General features: G+C 70.3%; 1 protein-coding gene across 1 annotated transcript in view; it reads right to left on the minus strand.

Moving 5' to 3' along the window:
- The window catches only part of NOTCH3 (notch receptor 3), a 63,766-nt gene that overhangs the window by 10,337 nt on the left and 34,802 nt on the right, over nt 1-18,627 (minus strand). Inside the window, 10 exon segments of the mRNA XM_074566954.1 lie at nt 1,246-1,431; nt 1,434-1,520; nt 3,675-3,807; nt 4,642-4,826; nt 6,615-6,768; nt 9,347-9,548; nt 11,176-11,404; nt 12,976-13,128; nt 14,419-14,538; nt 16,823-16,936. Coding sequence (XP_074423055.1) covers nt 1,246-1,431; nt 1,434-1,520; nt 3,675-3,807; nt 4,642-4,826; nt 6,615-6,768; nt 9,347-9,548; nt 11,176-11,404; nt 12,976-13,128; nt 14,419-14,538; nt 16,823-16,936 — 1,563 coding nt within the window.

The following is an 18,627-nucleotide window of genomic DNA, read 5'->3' on the forward strand; positions in this document are numbered from 1 at the left end:
CCCAGGGCTCTTTACCCACCCCAGAAACCCCCTGGCACCCCCTCGGTGCCCCCCCCCAACTCCCCCCCCCCCACATGTCCCCCTGCCCCCCCCCCGGCACCCCCCACGTCCCATCGCCCCCCCCCCCAGCACCCACCCCAAGTCCCCCTGCCCCCCCGCCCCCCCCCAGCACCCATCGCCCCCCCCCAGCACCCTCCCCGTGTCCCCTGCCCCCCCCAGCACCCATCACTCCCCCCCCAGCACCCTCCCCATGTCCCCCTGCCCCCCCCGCCCCCCCCAGCACCCATCACCCCTCCCCCCCAGCACCCTCCCCGTGTCCCCCTGCCCCCCCGGCCCCCCCCCAGCACCCATCACCCCCCCCCCCCAGCACCCACCCCATGTCCCCCTGCCCCCCCCCAGCACCCACTACCCCCCCCAGCACCCTCCCCACGTCCCCCTTCCCCACCCTGGCACCCCCTGCCCCCCCCAGCACCCATCACCCCCCCCCCAGCACCCATTACCCCCCCCAGCACCCTCCCCATGTCCCCCTTACCCCCCTGGCACCCCCCAGCTCCCCCCCCCCCCCCGTGTCCCCCTTACCCACCCTGGCCCCCCCCGGCCCCCCCAGCTCCCCCCCGCTCCCCCCCCCATCACACCCGCCCCCCCCCAGCACCCTCCCCACGTCCCCCTTACCCACCCCGTCACCCTCCATGTCCCATCGCCCCCCCCAGCACCCCCTGCCCCCCCCAGCACCCACCCCATGTCCCCCTGCCCCCCCCCGCCCCCCCCCAGCACCCATCGCCCGCCCCCAGCACCCTCCCCATGTCCCCTTACCCCCCTTGGCATCCCCAATCCCCCCCCCACCGTGTCCCCCTTCCCACCCTGGCACCCCCTGAGCCCCCGTCACCCCCCACGTCCCATCGCCCCCCCTCAGCACCCATCACTCCCCCCCCCCCAGCACCCACCCCATGTCCCCCTGCCCCCCCCCCCAGCACCCATTGCCCCCCCCAGCACCCTCCCCATGTCCCCCTTCCCCACCCTGGCACCCCCTGCCCCCCCCCAGCACCCAGCACCCCCCCCCCCCAGCACCCACCCCATGTCCCCCTGCCCCCCCCCGCCCCCCCCCAGCACCCATCACCCCCCCCAGCACCCTCCCCACGTCCCCCTTCCCCACCCTGGCACCCCCTGCCCTCCCCAGCACCCGTCACCCCCCCCCCCCCAGCACCCACCCCATGTCCCCCTCCCCCCCCCGCCCCCCCCCAGCACCCATCGCCCCCCCCCAGCACCCACCGGTGTAGCCGGGCCGGCAGAGGCAGCGGAAGGCGTTGGGGCCCTGGACGCAGGCGCGGGTGCCGGGGGGGTGGCAGGGCCGGCTGTGACACTCGTTGATGTCCCCCTCGCAGCGGGGCCCCGTGTAGCCGGGGGGGCAGGCGCAGGAGAACCCCCCAGCCCGTCCAGGCAGGTGCCGTTGTGCTGGCAGAGGGGGGGGTGGGGGCCCCCCGGGGGGGCGCAGTCGTCCTCGTCGATCTCGCACAGGACGCCTTTGGGGGGGGGGGGGGAAACGGGGGCGTCGTCGCGGGGGGGGACACGCACACACACAGACACACACACACAGCCCTGGGTTGGTGCCACCACGGGGGGGGACGTGGGGACCCTGAGGGGTGACACCATGATGGGACACGGGGACCCTGATGGGTGACACCCACAGGGGGGGGACATGGAGACCCTGAGGGGTGACACCATGACGGGACATGGGGACCATGATGGGTGACACCCTCGGGGGGGGACATGGGGACCCTGATGGGTGCCACCACGATGGGACATGGAGACCCTGATGGGTGCCACCATGATGGGATGTGGGGACCCTGAGAGGTGACACCTGCGGGGGAGGACATGGGGACCCTGATGGGTGACACCACGATGGGATGTGGGGACCATGATGGGTGACACCATGACGGGACATGGGGACCATGATGGGTGCCACCCTCGGGGGGGACATGGGACCCTGATGGGTGACACCACGATGGGACACGGGGACCCTGATGGGTGACACCCGCAGGGGGGGGACATGGAGACCCTGAGGGGTGTCACCATGATGGGACATGGGGACCCTGATGGGTGACACCCGCAGGGGGGGGACATGGGGACCCTGAGGGGTGACACCATGATGGGACATGGGGACCCTGATGGGTGACACCCGCAGGGGGGGACATGGAGACCCTGAGGGGTGTCACCATGACGGGACACGGGGACCCTGATGGGTGACACCCTCGGGGGGGGACATGGGGACCCTGATGGGTGACACCACGATGGGATGTGGGGACCATGATGGGTGACACCATGGGATGGGACATGGAGATCCTGATGGGTGCCACCACGATGGGACATGGAGACCCTGATGGGTGACACCATGATGGGACATGGGGACCCTGAGGGGTGTCACCATGGGATGGGACACAGAGACCCTGATGGGTGCCACCATGATGGGACATGGGGACCCTGATGGGTGCCACCATGGGGTGGGGACATGGGGACCCTGATGGGTGCCACCGTGATGGGACATGGGGACCCTGATGGGTGACACCATGGGATAGGACATGGAGACCCTGATGGGTGCCACCATGATGGGACATGGGGACCCTGAGGGATGTCACCATGGGATGGGGACACAGAGACCCTGATGGGTGTCACCATGATGGGACATGGGGACCCTGATGGGTGACACCCACGGGGGGGGACATGGGGACCATGATGGGTGCCACCATGGGGTGGGGACATGGGGACCCTGATGGGTGCCACCGTGATGGGGCATGGGGACCCTGATGGGTGCCACCGTGATGGGACATGGGGACCCTGATGGGTGCCACCATGGGGTGGGGACACAGAGAGCCTGATGGGTGACAGCCTCAGGGGGGGACATGGAGATCCTGACGGGTGCCACCACGATGGGACATGGGGACCCTGATGGGTGACACCATGATGGGACACAGGGACCCTGACAGGTGACACCATGGGATGGGGACATGGGGCCCCTGATGGGTGCCACCCTGGGGTGGGGACCCTGATGGGTGACACCATGATGGGACAAAGGGACCCTGGTCATTGCCACCATGAGATGGGGATGTGGAGACATGGGCACACGGGGGTCCCTTCCCACCAGCACCCAAGGTCATGGTGTCCCCTCCCACCACCACCCAAGGTCATGGGACATGGGAGGTCCCTTCCCCACCACCACCCAAGGTCATGGTGTCCCCTCCCACCACCACCCAAGGCCATGGGGACATGGGAGGTCCCTTCCCACCACCACCCAAGGTCATGGTGTCCCATCCCACCACCACCCAAGGCCATGGGGACATTGGGGGTCCCTTCCCACCACCACCCAAGGTCATGGTGTCCCTTCCCACCACCACCCAAGGCCACGGGGACATGGGAGGTCCCTTCCCACCACCACCCAAGGTCATGGTGTCCCCTCCCACCACCACCCAAGGTCATGGGGACATGGGAGGTCCCTTCCCACCACCACCCAAGGCCATGGGGACATGGGAGGTCCCTTCCCACCACCATCCAAGGTCACGGTGTCCCTTCCCACCACCACCCAAGGTCATGGTGTCCCTTCCCACCACCACCCAAGGACGTGGGGACATTGGGGGTCCCTTCCCACCACCACCCAAGGCCATGGGTCCCCGAGCACCCACCCAGGGTGCCGGGGGGGCAGGAGCAGAGGTAGCGGCCCACGAGGTCCAGGCAGGTGCCCCCGTTCTGGCAGGGCTGGGACTGGCACTCGTCCACCTCCAGCTGACACTCCCGGCCCGCGAAGCCCGGCGGGCACTGAGGGGACAGCACCCATGGGTGCCCCGTCACCTCCGGGCCACCGCCCCGACCCCCCGGGGCGTGGGACGGCGGGTGCTGGGCGCCCCAAGGTGTCAGAAGAGGCTCAAACGCTGCGGTTGGGTGTGGGGACCACCCATGGGTGCTCTGGTCAACCACCACCACCCAAGGGACCTCCACACCAGGGGGATGCCACCCTCAGTGGCAGGAGACGGGCACCCATGGGTGTCCCCAACGCGAGGAGGAGCCCCAGCACCCCAAAAAGGGTCAGAAGAGCCTCAAACGCTGCGGCTGGGTGGGGAGAGCACCCATGGGTGCTCCGGTCAACCACCACCACCCAAGGGACCTCCACACCAGGGGGATGCCACCCTCGGTGGCAGGAGACGGGCACCCATGGGTGTCCCCGACGCGAGGAGGTGCCCCAGCACCCCAAAAAGGGTCAGAAGAGCCTCAAACGCTGCGGCTGGGTGGGGAGAGCACCCATGGGTGCTCCGGTCAACCACCACCACCCAAGGGACCTCCACACCAGGGGGATGCCACCCTCGGTGGCAGGAGACGGGCACCCATGGGTGTCCCCAACGCGAGGAGGTGCCCCAGCACCCCAAAAAGGGTCAGAAGAGCCTCAAACGCTGCGGCTGGGTGGGGAGAGCACCCATGGGTGCTCCAGGCACCCGTCGCCCGAGGGACCTTCCCACCCTCGGCGGCAGGAGGGAGACGGGGACCCGGGGGGGGGGCGCGCGCGGGGTCCTTGCACCCAAACCGGTGGGCACCCACCGTCCCTGCCCCCCCCCAAAACTCCCCCCCGCCCCCAGCGGCACCCATGGGTGCCCTCACCTCGCACTCGTAGCCCCCGGCGAAGCTGCGGCAGGCGCCGCGCAGGCAGGGGTTGGGCTGGCAGCCGTCGGGGGGGGTCTGGCAGTGGGGGCCCCCGTAGCCCCCCCGGCAGAGGCAGCGGTGCCCCCCCGCCCCCGCCCCCACGCACCGGCCCCGCCCGTGGCAGAGCTGGGAGACGGGGACGCCTGGGGGGGGGGAGGGGGGGGGGAGGACACGGGAAGGGGGTGGGGGGGGGCAGTGAGGAAGGGGGGGGGGCCCCGGTGCTCCCAGTGCCCCCAGTCCCCCCAACTGGGAGGGGACCCAGCACCCCCCCGCGCCCCCAGTGCTCCCAGTCCCCCCAACTGGGAGGGGACCCAGCACCCCCCCGTGCCCCCAGTGCTCCCACTCCCCCCAACTGGGAGGGGACCCAGTGCTCCCAGTGCTCCCAGTCCCCCCAACTGGGAGGGGACCCAGTGCTCCCAGTACCCCCAAACTGGGAGGGAACCCATTCCCCCCCATGCCCCCCAGTGCCCCCAGTCCCCCCAACTGGGAGGGGACCCAGCACCCCCCCGTGCCCCCAGTGCTCCCAGTCCCCCCAACTGGGAGGGGACCCAGCACCCCCCCGTGCCCCCAGTGCTCCCAGTCCCCCCAACTGGGAGGGGACCCAGTGCTCCCAGTGCTCCCAGTGCCCCCAACTGGGAGGGGACCCAGCACCCCCCCGCGCCCCCAGTGCCCCCAGTCCCCCCAACTGGGAGGGGACCCAGTGCTCCCAGTAACCCCAAACTGGGAGGGAACCCATTCCCCCCCATGCCCCCCAGTGCCCCCAGTCCCCCCAGTGCCCCCAGTCCCCCAGACCCAGTGCCCCCAGTCCCCAAACTGGGAGGGCACCCAGTGCCCCCCACACCCCCAGTGCCCCCAGTGCTCCCAACTGGGAGGGGACCCAGCGCCCCCAGTGCTCCCAGTCCCCCCAAACTGGGAGGGGACCCAGCACCCCCAGTCCCCCCAGTGCTCCCAGTGCTCCCAATCCCCCCAACTGGGAGGGGACCCAGTGCCCCCAGTGCTCCCAGTGCTCCCAACTGGGAGGGGACCCATTCCCCTCCATGCCCCCCAGTGCTCCCAGTGCTCCCAATCCCCCAAACTGGGAGGGGACCCAGTGCCCCCAGCGCCCCCAGTGCCCCCAGTGCCCCCAACTGGGAGGGGACCCAGTGCTCCCAGTGCTCCCAGTCCCCCCAACTGGGAGGGGACCCAGCACCCCCAGTGCTCCCAGTGCCCCCAGTGCTCCCAGTGCCCCCAAACTGGGAGGGGACCCAGTGCCCCCTGCGCCCCCAGTGGTCCCAGTGCTTCCAGTGTCCCCAGTCCCCCAGACCCCGTGTCCCCAGTCCCCAAACTGGGAGGGGACCCAGTGCCCCAGTGCCCCCAGTGCCTCCAAACTGGGAAGGGACCCATTCCCCCAGTGCTCCCAGTGTCCCCAGTGCCCCCAACTGGGAGGGGACCCAGTGCCCCCAGTGCTCCCAGTCCCCCAAACTGGGAGGGGACCCATTCCCCCCCATGCCCCCAGCGCCCCCAGTGCTCCCAGTGCCCCCAGTCCCCCAGACCCAGTGCCCCCAGTCCCCAAACTGGGAAGGGACCCAGTGCCCCCAGTGCCCCCAGGTCTCCCAGGTCTCCCAGTGCCCCCAGTGCCCCCAACTGGGAGGGGACCCAGTGCCCCCAGTGCCCCCAGTCCCCCAAACTGGGAGGGGACCCAGTGCTCCCAGTGCCCCCAACTGGGAGGGGACCCAGTGCTCCCAGTCATCCCAGTACCCCCAGTGCCCCCAAACTGGGAGGGCACCCAGTGCCCCCCATGCCCCCAGTGCTCCCGGTGCTCCCAGTCCCCCAGACCCAGTGCTCCCAGTGCCCCCAACTGGGAGGGGACCCAGCGCCCCCAGCGCCCCCAGCGCCCCCAGTCCCCCAAACTGGGAGGGCACCCAGTGCCCCCAGTGCCCCCCCCAGCTGACCTCTGTGGGCGGCGGCGGCGGCGCAGGTGACGTTGGGGACGTCGCAGCGGGGCCCGGTCCAGGGGGGGGGGCAGAGGCAGGTGACGGAGCCCCCCCGCTGCAGGCAGCGCCCCCCGTGCTGGCACCCGGCCCCCCCGCACAGGTCCTGCGGGGTCTGCGGCAGGCGGCGGGGGGGGGGGGGTCAGGGTGGGGGTCACAGGGGTCGGGGGGGTCCCATGGGGGGGTCAGGGTGGGGGTCACAGGGCTCAGGGGGGGTCGGGGGGGTCAGGGGGGGTTGGGGAGGTCCCATGGGGGGGTCAGGGTGGGGGTCACAGGGGTCAGGGGGGTTGGGGGGGGTCAGGGTGGGGGTCACAGGGGTCGGGGGGTTGGGGGGGTCCCATGGGGGGGTCGGAGGGGGGTCACAGTGGCCAGGGGGGTTGGGGGGGGTCCCATGGGGGGGGTCAGGGTGGGGGTCACAGGGCTTGGGGGGGTTGGGGGGGGTCCCATGGGGGGGTCAGGGTGGGGGTCACAGGGCTCAGGGGGGGTTGGGGGGGTCAGGGTGGGGGGTCACAGGGGCCAGGGGGGTTGGGGGGGGTCAGGGTGGGGATCACAGGGGTCGGGGGGGGTTGGGGGGGGTCAGGGTGGGGGTCACAGGGGTCGGGGGGGTCGGGGTGGGGGTCAGGGTGGGGGGTCACAGGGCTCAGGGGGGTCGGGGGGGGTCGGGGGGGTGTCACAGGGCTCAGGGGGGTTGGGGGGGGTCCCATGGGGGGGTCGGAGGGGGGTCACAGGGGCCTGGGGGGGTTGGTGGGAGTCTCGGGGGGGCAACAGGGTGGGGGGTCACAGGGCTCGGGGGGGTCCCATGGGGGGGTCAGGGTGGGGGTCACAGGGGCCAGGGGGGGTTGGGGGGGGTCAGGGTGGGGGTCACAGGGGTCGGGGGGAGTTGGGGGGGTTCAGGGTGGGGGTCACAGGGGTCGGGGGGAGTTGGGGGGGGTCAGGGTGGGGGTCACAGGGGTCGGGGGGAGTTGGGGGGGGTCAGGGTGGGGGTCACAGGGCTTGGGGGGGGTCGGGGTGGGGGTCAGGGTGGGGGGTCACAGGGGTCGGGGGGGGTTGGGGGGAGTCAGGGTGGGAATCACGGGGGTCGGGGGGGTTGGGGGGGTCCCATGGGGGGGTCAGGGTGGGGGTCACAGGGCTCAGGGGGGGTCGGAGGGGGTCTCGGGGGGGCAACAGGGTGGGGGGGTCACAGGGGTCAGGGGGGGTTGGGGGGGGGTCCCATGGGGGGGGTCGGGGGGGGGTCATGGGAAGTCGGGGAAAGGGCCCCCCCACACATACCCATGGGTGCCCCCCACCCGTGGGATCCCCCTGCCCGTGGGCTCCCCACCCACGGGATCCCCCCACCCACCGGCTCCCCATCCTGCACCCATGGGCTCCCCTCACCCATGGGATCCCCCCCAACCCATGGGATCCCCCACCGATGGGATCCCCATCCCTCACCCACGGGATCCCCCCACCCATGGGATCCCCCCACCCACCGGCTCCCCATCCTGCACCCATGGGATCCCCATCCCCCACCCATGGGATTCCCCACCCATGGGATCCCCATCCCTCACCCATTGGATCCCCCCCAACCCATGGGATCCCCCCTCCCATGGGATCCCCATCCTGCACCCACGGGATCCCCCACCCATGGGATCCCCCCACCCATAGCATCACCCCACCCATGGGATTCCCCACCCATGGGATTCCCCACCCATGGGATCCCCATCCTGCACCCATGGGATCCCCATCCCCCACCCATGGGATCCCCCCACACATGGGATCCCCCCACCCATGGGATCCCCATCCTGCACCCATGGGATCCCTCACCCATGGGATCCCCATCCTGCACCCATGGGATCCCCCACCCATGGGATCCCCCACCCATGGCATCCCCCCACCCATGGCATCCCCTCACCCATGGGATCCCCCCACCCACCGGCTCCCCATCCTGCACCCATGGGATCCCCATCCCTCACCCATTGGATCCCCCCCAACCCATGGGATCCCCCCACCCATGGGATCCCCATCCTGCACCCATGGGATCCCCCACCCATGGGATCCCCCCACCCATGGTATCCCCCACCCATGGTATCCCCCACCCATGGGATCCCCCCACCCATGGGATCCCCATCCTGCACCCATTGGATCCCCCACCCATGGGATCCCCCACCCATGGGATTCCCCACCCATGGGATCCCCATCCCTCACCCATTGGATCCCCCCCAACCCATGGGATCCCCCACCCATGGCATCCCCATCCTGCACCCATGGGATCCCCCACCCATAGGATCCCCCACCCATGGCATCCCCATCCTGCACCCATGGGATCCCCCACCCATGGGATCCCCCACCCATGGGATTCCCCACCCATGGGATCCCCATCCTGCACCCATGGGATCCCCCACCCATGGGATCCCCCCACCCATGGGATCCCCATCCTGCACCCATGGGATCCCTCACCCATGGCATCCCCCCACCCATGGGATCCCCCCACCCATGGGATCCCTCACCCATGGGATCCCCCACCCATGGGATCCCCATCCTGCACCCATGGGATCCCCCCACCCATAGCATCCCCCCACCCATGGGATCCCCCACCCATGGCATCCCCCCACCCATGGGATCCCCCCACCCATGGGATCCCCATCCTGCACCCATGGGATCCCCCCCCACCATGCCGTGGGCTCCCCCCCCAGCACCCGCGGGTGCCGGCTGACCTCGCACTGGGTGCCGGTGTAGCCGGGGGGGCAGAGGCAGCGGAAGGTGGCCCCCAGGGCCAGGCAGGTGCCCCCCTGCAGGCAGGGCCCCCCCCGGCACCCGTCCGCCGGGTGCTGGCAGTGGGCGCCCGTGAAGCCGGGCCGGCAGCGGCAGGAGAAGGAGCCCACGCCGTCCACGCAGGTCCCGCCGTTGAAGCAGGAGCTGGGGGGGTGGGCGGTGGGGGTGGGGGTCAGCACCCATGGGTGTCCACACACACCCCCCCCCCCGGCAGCCTTGGGTGCTGATGGGTTGAGGTGGAGAAGGAGTTATGGAGTCTCCACGGGCACCCATGGGTGCTGGTACCATTGGGCGCGCTGGGGGACGGTCTACGGGCAGGAGAAGGCTGGAGAACATCTGGGGCCACCCATGGGTGCTGGGGGGTTGGGCTGGAGAAGAAGTTCCGGGGTGTCCAAGGACACCCATGGGTGCTGGGGTTTGGGCTGGAGAAGGGAGTTACGGGGAGTCTTGGAGCACCCATGGGTGCTGGTGGGCTGGAGAAGGGAGTTATGGGGTGTCTTGGAGCACCCATGGGTGCTGGGGGGTTGGGCTGGAGAGGGGAGTTATGGGGTGTCTTGGAGCACCCATGGGTGCTGGTGGGCTGGAGAAGGGAGTTACGGGGTGTCCAAAGACACCCATGGGTGCTGGTGGGTTGGGCTGGAGAAGGGAGTTATGGGGTGTCCTGGAGCACCCATGGGTGCTGGTACCATTGGGTGCACTGGGGGCCAGTCTACAGGCAGGAGAAGGCTGGAGAACATCTGGGGCCACCCAAGGGTGCAGGAGGCTTTGGCTGCAGATGGGGCCATCGCATGGGCATGAGGTGACCTTGGGCCACCTGGGGCCACCTTGGGCCACCCAAGGGTGCAGATGGCTTCAGCTGCAGATGGGGCCATCGCGTGGGCACGAGGTGACCTTGGGCCACCTGGGGCCACCTGGGGCCACCCAAGGGAGCTGATGCTGTCAGATATAGATGGGGCCACCGCATGGGCACGAGGTGACCTGGGGCCACCTGGGGCCACCTTGGGCCACCCAAGGGTGCAGATGGCTTCAGCTGCAGATGGGACCATCGCATGGGCACGAGGTGACCTGGGGCCACCTGGGGCCACCTTGGGCCACCCAAGGGAGCTGATGCTGTCAGATGCAGATGGGACCATCGCATGGGGATGAGGTGACCTTGGGCCACCTTGGGCCACCCAAGGGTGCAGATGGCTTCAGCTGCAGATGGGGCCATCACATGGGCATGAGGTGACCTGGGGCCACCTGGGGCCACCTTGGGCCACCCAAGGGTGCAGATGGCTTCAGCTGCAGATGGGGCCATCGCGTGGGCATGAGGTGACATGGGGCCACCTGGGGCCACCCAAGGGAGCTGATGCTGTCAGATATAGATGGGGCCATCACATGGGCACGAGGTGACCTGGGGCCACCTGGGGCCACCTTGGGCCACCCAAGGGAGCTGATGCTGTCAGATGCAGATGGGACCATCGCATGGGCACGAGGTGACCTTGGGCCACCTTGGGCCACCCAAGGGTGCAGATGGCTTCAGCTGCAGATGGGGCCATCGCATGGGCACGAGGTGACCTGGGGCCACCTGGGGCCACCTTGGGCCACCCAAGGGTGCAGATGGCTTCAGCTGCAGATGGGGCCATCGCATGGGCACGAGGTGACCTGGGGCCACCTGGGGCCACCTTGGGCCACCCAAGGGTGCAGATAACTTCAGCTGCAGATGGGGCCATCGCATGGGCATGAGGTGACCTGGGGCCACCTGGGGCCACCTGGGGCCGCCCGTAGGTACCTGTCGGTGCAGTCGGGGACGTCGTGCTGGCAGCGGGGGCCGGTCCAGCCGGGGGGGCAGGTGCAGGTGAAGCTGTTGACGTAGTCGGTGCAGGTGCCCCCGTTGCCGCAGGGGCCCCCCCGGCACTCGTCCTCCTCCGCGGCGCAGCGGGGACCCCCGAACCCGGGGGGGCAGGAGCAGGAGAAGGTCCCCACCCCGTCCCGGCAGGTGCCCCCGTTCAGGCAGGGGTCTGGGGGGGGGTCGGGACACGGGGGTGACCCACGGCACCCCCCCCCCGAGGTGACACTGGGGTGACCGGACCCACGGCACCCCCCCCGAGGTGACACTGGGGTGACCCATGGCACCCCCCCCCCGAGGTGACACTGGGGTGACCCACGGCACCCCCCCCCCCGAGGTGACACGGGGGGGGGACGGGACACAGGGGGTCACCCGGGTCCCCCAGTGTCCCCAGACTCTCCAGTGTCCATCCCGTCCCCCCCCCCCGGCGTCCTCCCCCCTCAAGTGTCCTGGTGTCCCCCTCCATGTCCCCAGAGCCCCCCCAGTGTCCCCAGAGCACCCCAGTGTCCCTGCCCCCCCCATGTCCCAGTGTCCCCTCCATGTCTCCGGTGTCCCCAGTGTCCCCCCCGTGTCCCCACACCTCCCCAGTGTCCCTGCCCCACCATGTCCCCAGTGTCCCTGTCCCCCCATGTCCCAGTGCCCCCCCCGTCCCCAGTGACCCCAGTGTCCCCCCCCATGTCCCCACAGCCCCCCAGTGTCCCCCCCATGTCCCCACAGCTCCCCAGTGTCCCCAGTGTCCCCGCCGTGTCCCCAAAGCCCCCCAGCGTCCCCCCCATGTCCCAGTGCCCCCCCCGTGTCCCCAGAGCCCCCCAGTGTCCCCAGTGTCCTCCCTGTGTCCCCAAAGCCCCCCAGTGTCCCTGTCCCCCCATGTCCCAGTGCCCCCCCCGTGTCCCCAGAGCCCCCCAGTGTCCCCTGTGTCCCCCGCTGTGTCCCCAGAGCCCCCCAGTGTCCCCCCATGTCCCCAGAGCCCCCCAGTGTCCCCCCCGTGTCCCCTCCGTGTCTCCGGTGTCCCCAGTGTCCCCGCCGTGTCCCCAAAGCCCCCCAGTGTCCCTCTCCCCCCCATGTCCCAGTGTCCCCCCCCGTGTCCCCATAGCCCCCCAGTGTCCCCTGTGTCCCCCGCTGTGTCCCCAAAGCCCCCCAGCGTCCCCCCCATGTCCCAGTGTCCCCCCCCGTGTCCCCATAGCCCCCCAGTGTCCCCCGTGTCCCCACCGTGTCCCCAAAGCCCCCCAGTGTCCCTGTCCCCCCCATGTCCCAGTGTCCCTCCCCGTGTCCCCATAGTCCCCCAGTGTCCCCTGTGTCCCCCGCCGTGTCCCCACAGCCCCCCAGTGTCCCCCCATGTCCCCAGAGCCCCCCAGTGTCCCCCCCTGCGTCCCCACAGCTCCCCAGTGTCCCCAGTGTCCCCGCCGTGTCCCCAAAGCCCCCCAGTGTCCCTGTCCCCCCCATGTCCCAGTGTCCCTCCCCGTGTCCCCATAGTCCCCCAGTGTCCCCTGTGACCCCGCCGTGTCCCCACAGCCCCCCAGTGTCCCCCCATGTCCCCAGAGCCCCCCAGTGTCCCCGCTGTGTCCCCAAAGCCCCCCAGTGTCCCTGTCCCCCCCACGTCCCTGTGTCCCCCCCGTGTCCCCACAGCCCCCAGTGTCCCCCATGTCCCCCCCCGTGCCCCCAGAGCCCTCCAGAGCCCCCAACGTCCCCGCTGCGTCCCCCCTTGCCCCCCCCCGCCGTCGGCCCCTGCCCGCGTCCCCTCACCGGGGTGGCAGTCGTCCAGGTCGTGCTGGCAGGTGGCCCCCCCGTAGCCGCGGGGGCAGAGGCAGCCGAAGGTGCCGGGGCGGTTGGCGCAGACCCCCCCGTGCAGGCAGGGGCTCTGCCCGCACTCGTCCACGTCCTGCCCGCAGCGCTCGCCTGGGGGGCACGGGGGGGGCACGGGGACACGGGGGGGTCAGGGGGGCACAGGGACACGGGGGGGTCAGGGGGACACGGGGGGTCAAGGGGGCACGGTGACACGGGGGGGGTCAGGGGGACACGGGGGGTCAGGGGAGCACGGGGACATGGGGGGGGGTCAGGGGGACACGGGGAGTCAGGGGGGCACGGGGACACGGGGGGGGTCAGGGGGACACGGGGGGTCAGGGGGGCACGGGCACACGGGGGGGGTCAGGGGGACACGGGGGGTCAGGGGGGCACAGGGACACGGGGGGGGTCAGGGGGACACGGGGGTCGGGGGGCACAGGGACATGGGGGTGCACGGGGGGGCACGGTGACACGGGGGCGTCGGGGGACACGGGGGGGGGTCAGAGGGACACAGGGGTCGGGGGGGCACAGGAGGTCAAAGGGGCACAGGGACATGGGGGGGTCAGGGGACATGGGGGGGGCACGGGGGGGTCAGGGGGACACGGGGGGGTCAGGGGGGCACGGTGACATGGGGGGGTCAGGGGGACACGGGGGGTCAGGGGGGCACAGGAGGTCAAGGGGGCACAGGGACATGGGGGGGGGTCAGGGGACATGGGGGGGTGGGGGGGGGCACGGTGACACGGGGGGGGGGTCAGGGGGACACAGGGGTCAGGAGGGCACCGTTGGTCAAGGGGGCACAGGGACATGGGGGGGGGGTCAGGGGGACACGGGGGGGGTGACATGGGCCGTCAGGGGGGTCAGGGGGACATGGGGGGGGCACGGTGACACAGGGGGGCACGGTGACACGGGGGGGGTCAGGGGGGCACAGGGGGTCAAGGGGACACGGGGGGGTCAGGGGGACATGGGGGGGCTCAGGGGGACATGGGGGGGTCAGGGTGACATGGGGGCTCGGGGGGCACGGGGGGGGGTCAGGGGGACACCAGGGGTCACGGGGACACGGGGTGACGCGGGAGGGGTCGGGGTGATGGGGGAGGGGGTCAGGGTGACAAGGTGTGTGTGTGGGGGGGGGGGGCAGGGTGACACGGGGGGGGGTCATGGTGACAAGGGAGGGGTCAGAGTGCCCGGGGGGGGGGTAGGGTGGTCAGGGGGACAAGGGGGGGGGTCACTGTGCATGGGGAGGGGGCTCAGGGTCCCAGGGGGGGTCAGGGTGACAAGGTGGGGGGGGGGGGGGGGTCAGGGTGCTGGGGGGGTGGGAGCCGAGTTCCCAGGGGTTGGGGGGGGGGACGGACGGGGGACGGGACACCCAGGGGTGCCGGGGGGGGGGCCAGCCGGGGGGGGGGGTACCTTGCCAGCCGGGGGGGCAGCGGCAGGTGAAGCCCCCGTAGTCGGGGGTGGGGACGCAGACGCCGCCGTTGTCACAGGGGTTGGGGGAGCAGGGGGCCAGCGTCACCTCGCACCCGCGTCCTGCACCCGGGGACACCGTCAGGCACTGCCCCCCCCCCCCACCCCCCCCCCACCCCCGGGCACCCGGCGTGGTGGCACCCAGACTGGTGGCACCCATCACGGCATGGCCACCATGGGGCCACCCAGTATGGTGGCACCCATGGGGGAACCTGGCATGGTGGCACCCATGAGGACACGACCGCCATGGGGTCACCCAGCGTGGTGGCACCCAGCAGGGAACCCAGCCTGGTGGCACCTATGAGGACATGGCCACCATGGGGACACCCAACATGGTGGCACCCATCAGAGAACCCGGCATGGTGGCACCCTTCAGGGCATGGCCACCCAATATGGTGGCACCCATGAGGAAATGATCACCATGGGGACACCCAGCGTGGTGGCACCCAGCAGGGAACCCAGCCTGGTGGCACCCATGAGGACATGACCCCATGGGGACACCCAGCGTGGTGGCACCCAGCAGGGAACCCAGACCGGTGGCACCCATGAGGACATGACCCCATGGGGACACCCAGCATGGTGGCACCCATCAGAGAACCCAGCATCGTGGCACCCGTAAGGGCATGGCCACCCCATATGGTGGCACCCATGAGGACATGATCACCATGGGGACACCCAGCGTGGTGGCACCCAGCAGGGAACCCAGCCTGGTGGCACCTATGAGGACATGGCCACCATGGGGACAACCAACATGGTGGCACCCATCAGAGAACCCGGCATGGTGGCACCCATCAGGGCATGGCCACCCAATATGGTGGCACCCATGAGGACATGATCGCCATGGGGACACCCAGCGTGGTGGCACCCAGCAGGGAACCCAGACCGGTGGCACCCATCAGGGCATGGCCACCATGGGGACACCCAGCCTGGTGGCACCCATCAGAGAACCCGGCCTGGTGGCACCCATCAGGGCATGGCCACCCAATATGGTGGCACCCATGAGGACATGGCCACCATGGGGACACCCAGCATGGTGGCACCCATCAGGGAACCCAGGTGGTGGCACCCATCAGGGCATGGCCACCCAATATGGTGGCACCCATGAGGACATGGCCACCATGGGGACACCCAGCATGGTGGCACCCATCAGGGAACCCAGGTGGTGGCACCCATCAGGGCATGGCCACCATGGGGACACCCAGCATGGTGGTACCCAGCAGGGAACCCAGGTGGTGGCACCCACGAGGACATGACCCTATGGGGACACCCAGCCTGGTGGCACCCAGCAGAGAACCCAGCCTGGTGGCACCCATAAGGGCATGGCCACCCAATATGGTGGCACCCATGAGGAAATGATCACCATGGGGACACCCAGTGTGGTGGTACCCAGCAGGGAACCCAGCCTGGTGGCACCTATGAGGACACAACCGCCATGGGGACACCCAGCGTGGTGGCACCCATCAGAGAACCCGGCCTGGTGGCACCCATCAGGGCATGGCCACCCAATATGGTGGCACCCATGAGGACATGACTGCCATGGGGACACCCAGCATGGTGGCAGCCATCAGGGAACCTGGCATGGTGGCACCCATAAGGGCATGGCCACCCTATATGGTGGCACCCATGAGGACATGACACCATGGGGTCACCCAGCATGGTGGCACCCGTGAGGACATGACCCCATGGGGACACCCAGCCTGGTGGCACCCAGCAGGGAACCCAGCATCGTGGCACCCATAAGGGCATGCCCACCCAATATGGTGGCACCCATGAGGACATGATCACCATGGGGTCACCCAGCATGGTGCCACCTATCGGGGAACCTGGCATGGTGGCACCCATAAGGGCATGGCCACCATGGGGTCACCCAGTATGGTGGCACCCATCAGAGAACCTGGCATAAGGGCATGGCCACCCAATATGGTGGCACCCATGAGGACGTGACCACCATGGGGTCACCCAACATGGTGGCACCCATGAGGACGTGACCACCATGGGGACACCCAGCCTGGTGGCACCCATGAGGACGTGACCACCATGGGGACACCCAGCCTGGTGGCACCCATGGGGACATGACCACCATGGGGTCACCCAACATGGTGGCACCCATGAGGACGTGACCACCATGGGGACACCCAGCCTGGTGGCACCCATGAGGACGTGACCACCATGGGGTCACCCAACATGGTGGCACCCATCAGACATCAGACCAGCCAGGGTGGCACCCACGGGACAAAGCCACCGGGTCTGCAGCCTCCGCCCAGGGGGTGCCGCTCAGCACCCACGGGTGCCCACCCAGAGCCCCCCCACCATCCTGGGACCCCCCCCAGCACCCATGGGTGCCCACCTGTGAAGGGCGGGGCGCAGAGGCAGCGGAAGGTGCCAGCGCCGTCCAGGCAGGTCCCCCCGTGGTGACACGGCCCCGAGGCGCATTCGTCCACCTCCACCTGGCACCGGGCACCTGCGGGGGGGGACACAGGGGACGGGGACACGGGGACACGCATCACCCCGGGGACACGGGGACGGTGGTGGGGACACGGGGACACGGGCGCGGCGGGGATGTGGGGGTGGGGGGGCACCGGCGGGGTGGGGACGGGTGGGGACGCAGGGACACCGAGGGACATGGGGACAGCAGGGGACGGGGGGACAGGGGGGACACGGGGATGGCAGGGGACATGGGGACAGCGGGGGACATGGGGACACCAAGGACATGGTCATGGTGGGGACATGGGGACAGTGGGGACATGGGGACGGCGGGGGACACAGGGATGGTGGGGACATGGGGACAGTGGGGACATGGGGACGGTGGGGACATGGGGATGGCAGGGGACATGGGGACAGGGGGGACATGGGGACATGGGGGTGACAGGGGACATGGGGACAGGGGGGACATGGGGACATGGGGGTGGCAGGGGACGTGGGGACAGTGGGTGACATGGGGACAGTGGGGACATGGGGATGGCAGGGGACATGGTGACACCAAGGACATGGTCATGGTGGGGACATGGGGACAGTGCGTGACATGGGGACAGTGGGGACATGGGGACATGGGGATGGCAGGGGACATGGGGACAGTGGGGACATGGGGATGGCAGGGGACATGGGGATGGTGGGTGACATGGGGACACCAAGGACATGGTCATGGTGGGGACATGGGGACAGTGGGTGACATGGGGACAGTGGGGACATGGGGACAGCAGGGGACATGGGGGTGGCAGGGGACATGGGGACGGTGGGTGACATGGGGACAGTGGGGACATGGGGATGGCAGGGGACATGGGGACAGTGGGTGACATGGGGACACCAAGGACATGGTCATGGTGGGGACATGGGGACAGTGGGTGACATGGGGACAGTGGGGACATGGGGACAGCAGGGGACATGGGGACATGGGGGTGGCAGGGGACATGGGGACGGTGGGTGACATGGGGACGGTGGGTGACATGGGGACAGTGGGTGACATGGGGACGGCAGGGGACACAGGGAAAGGGGTTGGCATGGGGACAGCAGGGGACATGGGGACGGTGGGGACACGGGGACGGCAGGGGACACGGGGGTGGCGTGGCGATGGCAGGGGACGTGAGGGCAGCAGGGGACATGGGGACAGCGGGGGACATGGTGGGGACATGGGGGATGGTGGGGACACGGGGACAGTGGGTGACATGGGGACAGTGGGTGGCATGGGGATGGCAGGGGACATGGGGACACCGAGGACATGGGGACGGTGGGGACATGGTCATGGTGGGAACATTGGGACATTGGGTGGCATGGGGACAGCGGGGGACACAGGGATGGTGGGGACATGGGGACAGTGGGGGACGTGGGGACAGGGGGGGACACGGGGAGGGGGTGGCATGGGGACACTGGGGACATCGGGGTGGCAGGGGACATGGGGACAGTGGGGACATGGTCATGGTGGGAACATTGCGACATTGGGTGGCATGGGGACAGCGGGGGACATGGGGACACCAAGGACGTGGTCATGGTGGGGACATGGGGACGGTGGGTGACATGGGGACAGCGGGGGACACAGGGATGGTGGGGACATGGGGACAGGGGGGGACGTGGGGACATGGGGGCGTGGGGACAGGGGGGGACACGGGGAGGGGGTGGCATGGGGACACTGGGGACATGGGGGTGGCAGGGGACATG

This window comes from Larus michahellis, chromosome 25 (genome assembly GCF_964199755.1).
Source record: "Larus michahellis chromosome 25, bLarMic1.1, whole genome shotgun sequence".
NCBI lineage: Eukaryota > Metazoa > Chordata > Aves > Charadriiformes > Laridae > Larus > Larus michahellis.